The 14,275-nt window shown below is 36.7% G+C and overlaps 1 protein-coding gene across 4 annotated transcripts in view; it reads right to left on the minus strand.

Annotated features, from left to right (window-relative positions):
- The window catches only part of stk11 (serine/threonine kinase 11), a 98,194-nt gene that overhangs the window by 15,043 nt on the left and 68,876 nt on the right, over positions 1-14,275 (minus strand). Inside the window, exons 9-10 of one of the 4 annotated variants that reach the window (XM_069928189.1) lie at positions 11,496-11,731; positions 9,396-10,118 (exon numbers count right to left, since the gene is read on the minus strand). The exons of 1 other annotated variant lie outside the window; for it this stretch is intronic. In XM_069928189.1, coding sequence (XP_069784290.1) covers positions 11,517-11,731 — 215 coding nt within the window. In that variant the 3' untranslated portion in view covers positions 9,396-10,118; positions 11,496-11,516. Of the gene's footprint in view, positions 1-9,395; positions 10,208-11,495; positions 11,732-14,275 lie in introns of those variants that run through there. 2 more of the 4 variants (XM_069928187.1, XM_069928186.1) reach the window with 2 other exon arrangements.

Raw genomic sequence — 14,275 nt, forward strand, 5'->3', positions numbered from 1 at the left:
TCCCAGAATGACTCTCCTTCCTTTCATATACTTTTTTCTGGGAAAGACTCTTTTTTGGCACAACCATAATGACAACACCAAGAAAAGCTTTCTACTTCCAGATGCTTGGTCCACGAATAGTCCTGCTCAACACTGCAAGAAACTAGAGTGTGAATGCATCTCAGGCCACCACAAAACCATCCTCCCCTCCACTACATGCTGCCTCGGGAAATCTGTCTATTTAAGGAACCATCTCACCCTGGTCATAAATCTGCACCCCTTGTCCGTTAGGCAGAAGAAAAACTTCCATTTTCAAGGACAGTTTCTTCCCTGCTTTTATCATTCTTGAATGGACCCTCATTGGTAAAAGATGATGTTCCTAAATTGTTTATCCATTCTCTTCTATGCATCCTGCACTGTCCTAATAACACCGTACCCTATTATTTTTAAAAAAAATTGCTGCAACAGTCTATCCATAGAACATTACCGCACAGAAAACACACTCTGGCTCTTCTTGTATGCACTAAACTAGTATTCTGCCTACTCCCACTGGCCTGTACCCATTCCATATCCCTCCATACCCCTCCCAACTATGCACCTATCCAAAATTTTTTATGTTAAAACTGAGCCCACATTCACCATTTCCGCTCATTTCACACTCCGACCATTCTCTGTATGAAGAAATTCCCCTTAATATTTCTCCTAAACTTCTCCCCTTTCATCCTCAACTTGTCCTCTGGTTTGAATGTCACAACCTCAGTGGAAAAAAGCCTACTTGCATTTATCCTACTCTTGTTTTTAATTATGGCACCATCTTGTGTTTGGATTGACTTTGTCTGGATAGCACACAAAACAAAGCTTTTAGGTGCATCTTGCGGGCACACAAGAATAAACAATTCAATTCTTCTTTCTCTCATCACCAATTGCACGTCTTTACATTGGTTGAAAGGCTCTCCTGCTATTCTGACACTGCACTCCTGCATGGGGGAAGGAAGCAGCCATTTAAGGAGAATAATGGATACTATTATAGATAAAGAAGAGGAAGGGCAAGCAGCACAGATTGCACTGTAATACTATGATGAGAAAAGTCAATGAACACATACACCCACCTGCTCACTCCCACTACTTGACACATTAGTACGAAGAACATTGTTCAAAGTGCAAACTTTGTGCCCCCAAAATACCAGAACACAAAGAAATTTACTTCCTTGTTATGAATTGTGCATGCCAACAGCTGTATTTCTAGTTTTTTAAAGTTACAATTATTTAGCATACCCCAAGGCAGATGTGAATTCCATATTGTCCAATGGGGAAATGTAGATGTCCTATCAGTTGGGCAAAAGTTTGGGCCTTTCCTTTGTAAGGAGTTTGAGAAGATTTGGTATGTCACCAAAGACTCTCGAAAACTTCTACTGGTGGCGAGCACTCGGACTGGATGCATCACTGTCTGGTATGGAAGTGCCAATATTCAGGACAAGAAAAATCTCCAGAGGGTTGTTAACTCGGCCTGTGACATCTCAGGCACCAGCCTTCACTCCATCGAGGACATCGACATGAGGCGGTGTCTCAAGAAAGCAGCCTCTATCCTCAAGGACCCCCACCATCTAGGCTATGCCCTCTTCACACAACTAAAAAGTACAGGAACCTGAAGACCATCACTCAGCAGCACAAGGACAGCTTCCTTCCCTATGAATGTTCAATGAACCAAAGACACTGCCTCACTTGGTCTTTTTCTTGTCCTTGCACTATTTTATTTATTTTGTAAGGTGATTATATAAATGTTTGATGATGCCACAAAACAACAAATTTTGTGACATGTTTATGGCAATAAATTCTGATTCACTTGGAAGTCCTGAACTTTACACACACTCACCAAGGTAAAATTTGGCATTTCAAAGCAAGAATTATATTTTAATTGGAAGACCTGCATCAACACTCTCAAACAGATATGAAATAGTTAATTTATAATATACATGCACACAATTTACAAAAATAATCAATTTTCGGTCTTCTATATTGGAAGTGCAAGCATACACTATGTAACAAGTTCAAGTTAAATTCATAAAGAATTTCAAAGTATAGAGTTATTTATTAATATTGGTACTTTCCAATAAGAGGAGCTTAAAATTAAACAATTGAGAACTCAATAAAGCTTCTGCAAGCAGATAACATAGTTAAAAGCATTTCCTCAAGAAATTTGAGGACCTTGAAGCGCTCTGAAATCCTAAAGTGAATAATAAATTATTAGCTTGGTATTCTTGTACAAACCAGTAGAAAATTTTGAAAGATTTAAGCTGCAGTTCAGTTCTTCCCAGAGATAAATGTTACCATAATGAGCTAAAATAGAACACACAGTATTATTATTTCTTTAAGGTTCTGCTCAGGTTTCATTCCCATTAAATTTGTGGCTTTTACTTCCAGCAGGCTTCATCACTGACACAATGTGCATTGTCCCTTTAATCTGCTCCAACAATCTATTTTCATGCTTAACTTCACAATGGAAATTCAATGCGAAAATCTTTTCCATTTAGAAAATCTTGTTTCCAAAGCCTGTTCAATCGCATTTGATTAATCCACAACCTAGTTTCAGACACCAATTTTTCGATGATCAATAAACAAGTTTTTAAATGGAATGTTCAGATTTAAAATTAAGAGCTGATCTAGCAGAGCATGTCCCAGGAAGGGTTCTCCATTTCCAACTTTTTTTAAATGATCGTGGAACACAAACCTAATTCATGCCACCTCTTCCTTCAGGCATCACTGGGGTATATCTACACTGAACCTCTCGACAACTGCAAGGTGGAAACACCTTGCCCAAGGTACAGAACCACTTGCAGTATTCCAGGGTTGAACCGTAGTTATCCCCAGGCCTTTCAAAGTGACATTCTCCACCAGAGATGGGCTTGGAAATGAACCTTATCAAATTACCCGAGTAACTCTCTTGTCAAAAATGAGGTGCAATGTCAAATCCAAATTCTGTACCATTAAAATGTTGCTAGCTATCATATAAATGCCACTATTTCTTTTCCCCCATTGTCCATGATCAGCAAGTTATATTTTAATGTAAAAAAACATGACGACTTCAGCACATTTTATACTTGTTTCCTTGGTTATTAAACTGATAGTAAAAGTATTGCCGATTTTAACTGATTTATGACGTAACTAGGTCTGACATTTGAACAGTAATTAGAGGATGTAGAACAGTATAGTAGCCAACGATGTCTGTGATGAACACAATGCCAAACTAAATCTCTTCTTCCTGTACATAGTCCATTCCATTCCAAATGCTGCATCTTTCTAACAGCTGCTTAAACACTTCTATTGTATTGGCTTCCATCACTACGCTGTGTAAAAAAACTAGCCCCCAGCACATCTCCTTTAAACTTTCCTTCTCTCACCGTCATTTTTTTTTGAGATACAGCAGGGTAATAGGCCCTTCTGGAAAACTCACCCAAATGAGCGGACTAATACCATACGTCTTTGGAACGTGGGAGAAATTCATGCACGTGGGGAGGACACACATGACTTCACAGTATTGAGCATTTTTTATACTGGGAAAAGGCTTTTGACCATCTACTCTTTCGAGATCTCTAATAATTTCATAAACTTCGACAAGGTCTCCACTCCTCACCCTCCAATGCTCCAGAGCAAACAATCCAGTCTGTCCAACCACTCCTCATAGCTCATCTCCTCTAATCAAGAAGCATCCTGGGAAATTTCTTCCATACCCTCCACGACTTCCGTACATCCTAAAGGACCTCCTTCAACCAGCTCACAGCCTCTTCTCGGGAAGGTGCAGAAGGCACAAGTCCAGCACGCATGAAGATTCAGAAAAATGTTCTTTTCCCCAGGCTTTTGCATCTCCCCTTACTTCTCTAACCATACACTACTCCAGGACTAAAAAAGTCTGCTCCATTCCATTATTTAATTTACTGAATTTTTTTCTGCACCAATTGTAACTTGATGACTATCAAGTACCAACTACTGAATATTTGTTATTTATCTTTTGTATTTATTATATTTTTCCATTTTGTGGTAATTTAATGTGTACAGTTGCTTTCTAAAATAAAACAAAAGTACCTGTTTGGCTGCAGCAAGAACGAACTTTGGTGCAGGACGACATTGTAGGAGACAATAATTACATTATTAATGAAGCAACTAGAACAGAAAACTAAGTTTTATTTGGCTGTAATATAACTAAACTCTTATGCTTAATGTCCTAACTAATGAAAGAAAGCAAGCCAGAGACCCTTTTCACCACTCTATGTACTGAATAACTTGTCTGGGAGCTGGGATCTTTTGTACATCAGCACTGTTAATAATCCTGCCATTATCTATGCACTTTTTCTTTCTATGGAGCAACACATTCCACTTGCTCAGATTGAATGCTGTCCGTCATTTCTCTGCCTTACAGCAGGCAAAAGCAATTTCACTTCATATGACACTGCTTTATTACGATGACAATAAATTGAATCTTCAATCCTGGCTGCAACTGCCCTAGATCCTGTACCACTCAACAGCCCTCTACACGGTTGAAAGACCTAACTTTGAGTCATCTGCAAATTTATGAACATAAACAACCTAATTTTTATCTCATCACAAAGAGGGGTCCCAGCATGGATCCATGTGAAACTACTTGTCACAAACCTCCACCCAGAATAACACCCTTTCACCACTACCCTGAGGGCAATTCAAATCCAAACCATCAAGTCACAGTAAAGAATTTTCAGATTGCAAAATACTTTAGAATGTCTGGAGTTCAAGAAAGACAAGAATTCTTTTTTAAACATAGAAGACTTGCCAGTGGCTATACTTTGTGAGGAGTTTGAAGAGTGACTGAAGACTTTCGAGAACATCTACAGGTGTACCGTGGAGAGGATTCTGGCTGGCTGTATCACTGTTTGGTCTGTTGGTGCCAACGCTCAGGACAAGAATAAACTCCAGAGGGTTGTCAACTCATCCTGCCACATCACGGGCACCAGTCTTCACTCCACCAAAGAGATCGACAAGAGGCAGTGTCATAAGAAAGCACCCTCTAACCTCAAGGTTCCCCACCACCCAGACCATGCCCCCTTTACTCTGCTGCCATCGGGAAAATGATACAGGAGCCTGAAGATGAGCACTCAGCGGCACAAGGACAGCTTTTTCCCCACTGCCATCAGATTCCTGAATAGACAATGAACCAGAGACACGGCCTTATTTTGACTTCTACTTTCACTACTTTTAGTTTTTTTTGTAAGGTGATTTATATTAATGTTTGCATTCTGATGCTGCTGCAAAGCAAATTTCGTGACACGTTCATGACAATAAATTCTGAAATTCAATATCCCTAGTAGTCTTACTTTATAAAAGGATCTCTCATTTCTGGGTGCCATATCTTCCAAATTACATATTTGTTTCATAAACTGTAAATAATCTTAAGTTCTGCACGCCATCTTTCCATACCCAAATCTGCTATCTGACTTCCATGACATTGCTATACATTTCTCGTGTTATGAACCACATGTAACGAGCAGCAATAGGCAATGAACCAGACAGTGTTTAATTTTAAAACACTAATTTTATTTCTAACACTTAAAGTATTAACTTTTAAACTATCTTTAACACTAAGTGTGTGCACATGTTAGTTATACCCAAACCATTACAGTCCAGGCCAAAATCTAGAAAGTTACTTCAAAGTTCAGACTTTTAAATTCAGTGTTGAAGCGTTGGTCTTTGAAAATTTGATGCCCAGAATTGATGTTGAACTGATGTGAAGACTGGAGTTGTGGCTGCAACAGATCCACGAATTCTCCTTGCGTTGCCTTTGAAGAGATGTCCATCCACACGAGATGTGGTCATAACACTCCTGGCCCTTTTGTAGGCAAGACTTGAACTGGGTGGCTTCCATGAAGCTTCCAAGACTCTGGCACCGGTCTCTCCAAATGACCTTTATTGTTAGTCACAATCAAAATGAAGCACTTTGCTTCCCAAAGAGCTTCCTGGTCAGTCGACTGAAAAGGCCCAGTCATTCGCAGAGTATGCTTTGCTCTGAATTCCACAAAAATGGCTGGCCACAAGAGCTGCTTTCCCTCTAGCTGTCAGAATGGTTCTCACTTACAAAAATCAGTGTCTGCAAATGTATCAAATTCTGGGACAGATTGTGACAAGCCTTCCCTCAGTTCTTCCAATGTATTGAATTGTCACTGGGCTGTGACTTGTGATGTGCCTGTGTGAAATGTTAACTGTGACCATTCAGTCCCTTCTGTCTTTACTATCCCTTAGTGATAATCCCATTTTTACTACAACGGTAGCTCGGAATACTAGAAACTGCTAAAACAATTTGTACAAATTCAATTGGATACATAGCTAATTTTATAACCTTAATATTACTCAATAAAAATAACATCAGATCCTGTGGGAACTTAACCCCTGTAATTTGTTCCAAAATGTTACCGACTTCCAACCAAAAATATTTAACTTCAGGACCCTGCTAAGTAGAATGCAAAAAAGATCCAATCTCACATCCACACCCAAAACATAAATCTAATAATGCAGAGTTCAGTCTGTTTAGTTTTTGTGGAGTTAAATATAACTGATGCAAAAAATTATATTGAACTATGCCTAACGTTTATAGTTTTTGCCATATTATTCTTACATAATTCCATCCAATCTTTCATTTACTTGCCTGTTTAGATCCACTTCCCATCTTAATCTCTATTTATGAACCCCTATTTTGGGGACTTTCCTGTGATGTAAATTATACATTACAGAAATAAATTTACTTCCATTACTATTACAAATCAGTCATTCCAATTCAACTCCAGCTAGGTGTCATCAAACTTGGACCTATTTTATTAATCAAAAATGCCTTAACTTGATAATAGCAAAGTATTATTAGGCACATTAAATTTATTCTTCTTTCATTCAAAAGTAATAACTCTTCCAGCTTCAAAACAGGCTCATACCTTCACAAAGGCCTCATTAGTTACCCTTTACTTCTCTTGGATGTTGCTTGACCTGCTGAGTTTCTCCAGCATGTTTGTGTAATGCACTCAATCCCAGTATCTACAGACTTTCCAGTTTAACTCTTAAAATAAACATTTTTGGATTAAGTCAACTTGTAGGCATCATGTTAAATAATTTTGAACTACTCAATACTTTGATTTCGTCCTCTCGATATTACTGACCAAGTACCTTTTTCTCCAAATAACTGAAAGTACTCTATCCGAATAATAATCCGAGGAGCTCACTCCTTATTTTAATAGTTTTTCAAATTGTTGATACTTTAAATAACTACTTTTAAATCCTTTATTCAACAATAAAGTTACTTTTCAAAAGATTACTTGCTATTTTGTATCTTGCTATTTTGTGAAGCATTTCCCTGCAATACAGAGTAGATTCTTTCTCTTTAACAGTAATGGAAATGGTTAAGTAGTTATTTAATTAAATGAAACCTGCATGGTTATCCTTTGTAGCTGTTGGACAAGTTGAGTCAGAGAATATAATTGAATACACTTTGTTTTTTTAAAAATAATCAACCCAAACCTCTTTCCTACTGCAATGGCCCGTTGCTTGCAAATTAACTTGTGCTAGGATATGAAAAATATCATAATAATGTGAATCTGGCTTCAAAACTGAATATGTAAATATAGGATAAAATTAAAGTGCAGTGCTTACTGATAAATAATTCCTAGTTAAAGATACTTTTGTTTGTTACAAGGAAACCCACAAATTCAGAGGATGATTCTCTGCACCTTAACATGGCTTATTAAAAGTATTCATGCCCCACTAACCAGTTTTTTTTTAAAAAAGGAAACATTTTATTGCACAATTTAAAGCACAAAACTAAACAAGTCTACATTTAATGACAACTTTAAAACTGAAACCAAATGGAGTCATCACAGTACCCGTCATATGAAATTTTGTTTACTCGGATCATTAATTTAAATTCAATTTAAACTTTCTCATCACGTTCGTCTTTATCACTTCACAAATACTCTCGTCTAAATCAGAAATATCTACCTACTAAACCAGTTTCGTTCAAAACTACATCTAAATAAACTTAAAAACAGATCGAGGTTCGACTACAATGGCAGCAAGCTACATCATTTTGTACAGTTAACTTTTTGACAACGACTGCTGTTAAATCTGAAATCCTTTCGAGGGAGAAATAAAAGCTGGTATTCATTGAACTCAAAATTTTAGAAAATTAATATATTCCTAAACTGATAGAAAACATTCAATGATTTTGCAATAATATCAATGGCATCAGCTGTTTCCAAAGGAGATAGCGAATGATACCACAGTCCTTCCAAGGTTAAATTATTGACATTTTTAGAATTATAAGGAATTTAAGATGTCTCTGGAATGTCTATGGATAAAAGGTTTCATCTGTATGAACTAGGCTGGGATGCACTAATAAGTATGCATGAAACAATATTTTTGATCAATTTCAGATGTGCCGCTGATGTTCCCAGTGAAGATGGTAAACTTGAACAAATCAATAAATTGACAATATTTTTCCCCAGTGAAGATGGTAAACTTGAACAAATCAATAAATTGACAATATTTTTCCCCAGTGAAGATGGTAAACTTGAACAAATCAATAAATTGACAATATTTTTCCCCAGTGAAGATGGTAAACTTGAACAAATCAATAAATTGACAATATTTTTCCCCAGTGAAGATGGTAAACTTGAACAAATCAATAAATTGACAATATTTTTCCCCAGTGAAGATGGTAAACTTGAACAAATCAATAAATTGACAATATTTTTCCCCAGTGAAGATGGTAAACTTGAACAAATCAATAAATTGACAATATTTTTCCCCAGTGAAGATGGTAAACTTGAACAAATCAATAAATTGACAATATTTTTCCCCAGTGAAGATGGTAAACTTGAACAAATCAATAAATTGACAATATTTTTCCCCAGTGAAGATGGTAAACTTGAACAAATCAATAAATTGACAATATTTTTCCCCAGTGAAGATGGTAAACTTGAACAAGTCAATAAATTGACAATATTTTTCCCCAGTGAAGATGGTAAACTTGAACAAGTCAATAAATTGACAATATTTTTCCCCAGTGAAGATGGTAAACTTGAACAAATCAATAAATTGACAATATTTTTCCCCAGTGAAGATGGTAAACTTGAACAAATCAATAAATTGACAATATTTTTCCCCAGTGAAGATGGTAAACTTGAACAAATCAATAAATTGACAATATTTTTCCTGTCAGATAGCCCTGCAGAAATACGAAAGCCCCAAATATTATTTCTAATTAATCAATTTTTGGTCATTCCATAACAGGCAAAATATTTAGCTGTCGAGCCATGAAAGGCAGGAATGTGTTCACATTGTATAATTTTTCTATGAACTCTGTAAACGCTAAGCTGTTACAAAAGTGGGTGCTTTTGAATGCAACAAAAGAGCTTTCAAATAATTTTATTTAAATACAACATCTGCAACAACAAAAGTAGTAGGGTAAAATCGTTTAAAGTCTTAACCAAAATTTGTACAAAATTTGAATCAGTGTGACTTTGGGGATTTTTAATTATAACATGCATACTACCATTGTCACAGTACAGCATTAGAAAAGTGGGGGAAGTTTTAATTTTTGTGTACACTAATCAGCAAACTGTGACAACTTTTCAGAAAGCACAATAGAAACACACATCATATGTAATGGTGAAGAGACCTCGATCTATTGTGGTTAATAAATATAAAGGAAAGTTAAAATACAATGGCATTTCTGTATGAAATCATACAAAAAAAGTTATTTATTTACAAGCAAGTTCCATTTCATTTGAAGTATTAAAAATGGTTTCAAAGCAGCTGTGAACTTTCAATTGCCAACTATTTTCTACCAAAATTGTATTTTGCTGTACATTTTTTTCCAACATACCACAGCAATAAAAAGTTCATTTGCCAACTTAAAGGAGCAGAACGTTTTGGGTCATGGATGGTTAGACAAAATTCCTATGAGTTATTCTATTACTAGCAATCAGTCAAAAATGCTAACACATGAAAACAAAAATCGAAGAATCAGCAGGTCTTTTTGCACAGATGGTAACCGCGTCATCAATTTGGTTGAGAACAGGCCACGATAGATGTCTGCAAATATCCAGCTGCACTGCAGGAGAATTGTAATTCTTCCATGGGAAAGTGTAGAAAGTGTTTTTTAATTAATAATCATAAAATATTAAATGGCATTTTAACAGGTTGAAAGGTGAATACTCATCTGTTAAAGAAACATAACAAATAACGTATTGCTCCTTTAACACATTCAATATTTTTAAAAAAATTACAATCCTGTACTAGAGAATCAGAATTCTGATCAGAAAAGCCATGTCACCTCACAACATAGAGGTGTTCCCACAAAAGGCTTCAAGGTCCAAAACAATCAGATATTCAAGTCTACCAATCAGATTTATGATGTCTTTCTGGACAGCTGCTGTAAGTTACACCATTCAGTACTTGCATATGGAGTGTTACTCCTGAAAGCAACACTTGCAGTACCAATGACTACTGCATACGTAAACACTGCTTGCAGTTCAAATCCTCGAGAGGTATCAGTCGTTTAAAGTGTAACTGGGTCAGGAACTATTCTCAGAGTACTTAACATCATGAAAAGAGAGTGGGATAGAATTTAACATCCATCAACAGGCCCCCATTAATTTGCCATTGTTCTCCACGTTGCTGGACTTTTCAACTTGAATTGGGTGCCTGACTGACTTGACCCTCGCTGGGCAGTTTTTACATCCAATTTTCACATCATGTCTAAAGCACCGCTTTAAGCAGTACTTACATCTTGCTGGCTTCCTGGATTACAGGAGCTTTCAGTATTCCATGGACTTCAAATATTTTGACAAATCTTACCAGTTCTTTCAATATTCAGGATGTTCCTTATACATAATCTTTACATACAAAAAAATCTGCTGGAAATTGCCAAAAAAGGGGATGCAATGACATATTTCCAATTAATGTGTTAAAGAAGTCCAAATTGTACATTACCTGAAATTCACTCTGCAACTAACAAATTTATTTCAAATACTTGAAATAAAAGTAATGTTATTCTGCCACAAGTATTAATTTGTTTACAGAAAAATAAAATTCACTTTCAAGTATACAAAAAAATACTGAGAGAAACAAAGGCTGTTCTAAAAAAAAGTGAACAAAGGCTTTAGGATAATAATCACCCAGTGCAAAATAGGAGTGACCATGTGGTGATTCTGTGTTGGGTTTCCATTCAATTATAGTTCACTTTTACTTTGTATTATGTTTGAACTGGAAAGGCATAGTTTAAAACCATCTGTCACACTATGAAGTGACAGTTAAGGAACGTCAAGTTCTCTATTCTAGTCATATCTCACAGAGACTACTGACTGGCCCTAGTCTGACTGCTATGAATCAATTCAAAGTCTCTATTCCTTCATAAACGTATATACACAGTTGGACTGTCACATTAAAGTGTGCACTTAAGGTAGAGTCCAGTTCAAATATAATTTAATGGAAGCTCCAGTACATACCACACAGAGTTTACAGATGGGTCATTGCTGTTTACATGCAGAGAGTTTCCGAATTTTGCTGCTACTGGTGGAGGCTTTGCGGGATGGATTGGAAGAAGAGCTTGACCTCCGTTCATTTTTGACCTTGCTGTTAAACTGTCCTGCCTCTGTGCCATTCATGCACATTGCTTTGTGGCTGCCTTTGCTCCTGTTTTGGCCGTTTTGCTCAAATTCTTCTTCAGGCACCTGCACCTGTCCTGTGAAAATAATAAATTGTGTTTTGAGAACTGAGAGGCAATTCCAGGTGGCTTTTTTTTCCCTGCGGCTAGAAAAAAAAAATCACCAATAAAAAAAGGACCAAAATTAGAAGAGTGCAAAAGAATCAACCACAGCAAAGCCATTCTTTGAAATATCCACAGCGCCAAATAGAGAGCAGAGAGGTGGACATTTGAAAGGCTTTAATGGGCAAAATGCTAATTAACTGCTAACTTGCTGGTCAACTTTTAAAGTAAACTAGTCAAATTGAGCATCTGCAAAACAGATCCACAGAATTTTTGCCTATTCTAATTAGAGATCCACTAAGCTGTTAATTATCAAACTAAATCTTCCCCTACACTGGTTATCAACCTCAACTCCACCAAAGCATTTGGAAATTCACATGGAACTCTACTCTTAATAATTTTTTTCCCTGTTACTTTTGTTCTGATATTCGCCTTGGATAAATAAGTAACACTGTTGAAGCATGAAGCTGATACAAGTATCTACACAACATCCAGAAGCTGTAAAATACAAAAGTTTTCAACTCTAGCCATCCAATTATATAGGAAACACGTACATTTTCATTTCTGTTCAAGTGGAAATGTGTGGTCTCTGGAGAAGGCAACACGATGGGTGAGCAATTCAAGAGGCTAGATAGACCTGGAGACCAACTCGAACAATGACAAGTGGGGAAATTAATGAAATGTGGAGAATAAACAGCCAGCATTACTAATAGAAACCCTGAAACTACTAGGCTGTAAAAGTTCATCTGGCTCACTGCTGTTACGCAAGTTTTCTTGCCCAGTCTAGTCTTATATGTAACTGCAAGTTCTTAGCAGTGTGGTTGATTCTTCACTGCCCTCAAAGTGCATTCATTTCATGGGCTACAAAATGCTGATCTTGCCAGCACAGTTCATTTCCTGTCCACAATGCCAATTGTGTGAGTGGACAAGTTAAAGAAAGTCTCACAATTAGAGACATGCATTAAAAGGTCACTAGAGTGACCTGTTCCATCTATATCAGTTAAAAAAAAGCCACCGAAATAGATTAATTTCACTCTCTTGTCCCATAACTTTTAACATATAGATGAAAACGTTTTGGATGCCTTGAGTCTTTTTAAACTTCTGGCAATTTGTTCTGATCTTCCACATTTTCCTTGACACTCCTCTAATGTTAGCACTATGGTACTAGTTGTTGCTTCACAGTTCCAACGAACTGGGTTCAACCCTGATCTTTAGTGCTGCCTCTGTGGATTTTGCATTCTCCTTGTCACACTATGGGTTTACATCAGAGAGACATGCAGGCTGGTAGGTTAAGTGGCCTAGTGTATGCACTTAGTAGAATTGAGGGAGTTGATGAGAATAAAAACAAAAGTGTGACTGGTGCAGAATTAGTGTGAATGGTTGCTTGTCAGACAGCACAGACTCATTGGACCCATTTCCATGCTGCACGCCCATTACCTTAAAGTGGTGGCCTCTAGATATTAATGATTCAGTGATAGGAAACCACATCCTAACAAAGCCTGTCAGAATTTTACAGACCTACATTAAATTGCTCCTAAGTCACTTTTCAATTGAGCCAACTTTCTTCATAAATGAACTTCTCCAATATGTTCATAAATCAGGTGCATCCTCTCCAGTAACTAAAATTAGACTCTCTGCTTTAACTGTGGAACACAAGCTTGGTAACTTAAGTTCCAATGTGACCTCTCTGGTCTTTGTACTTTATGCCTCTGGAAATAAATATCTTGCATAAATTTAAGTTAAAGTTCATTCATTATATTTTCAAAAATGGATTTATGGTGGTGTTGGATAATCTGCAAGTCGAAGTTTTTCTGTGGAAGATAAATTCAACGAAATTCCAAGTTCAAATTTCACAAATTGATTAAAGAAGCTAAGTACAAGGAAGAAGACATCAATCAACCAATACCAAGGACACAATGGTCTAAAATTTAGACTCTACATTAATGCAAGGAGTGTCAATATTGCAATTATTTCTCCTATGATTGTAAAAAACTGAAATTATCGTACTCTCATTGCAGATACATCATCACATAGCTGGAGGGTATGTAAATCAAAAGAGAAATGCTGGAGAAACTCGGCCAATTTTGCAAGTTCAGACACCTATCTTTTTTCAAACTGCAGGAAGAAACCAGAGCCCTCGGGGAAAACCCACACAGACACAGGAAGAACATACAAACTCCTTACCACATACAGCGCAGGAATCAAACCCTGGTACTGATCACTAGTGCTGTAAAGGTGTTGTGCTAACTGCTGCACTAACCCCCAATATGCCAATGAATTACATTTTAACAATGACATTGATGAGTAATATATTAAGCCCAGGGTAGTAATATGGTTGCAACCATCTTAGAACTGATGAACTGAGATCACCATTAGCAATAAACTTTTAAATTGTGCACTGCTTTGATTTCTTTGATAAGATTAGCCATATATTTAAGATAAATAAATATGCAATTAATAACAAAATCAACTAAATTATAGTTAATGGATTTACTGCCACATAAATTTGAAGACTCATAA

This window comes from Narcine bancroftii, chromosome 3 (genome assembly GCF_036971445.1).
Source record: "Narcine bancroftii isolate sNarBan1 chromosome 3, sNarBan1.hap1, whole genome shotgun sequence".
Taxonomy (NCBI): Eukaryota; Metazoa; Chordata; class Chondrichthyes; order Torpediniformes; family Narcinidae; genus Narcine; species Narcine bancroftii.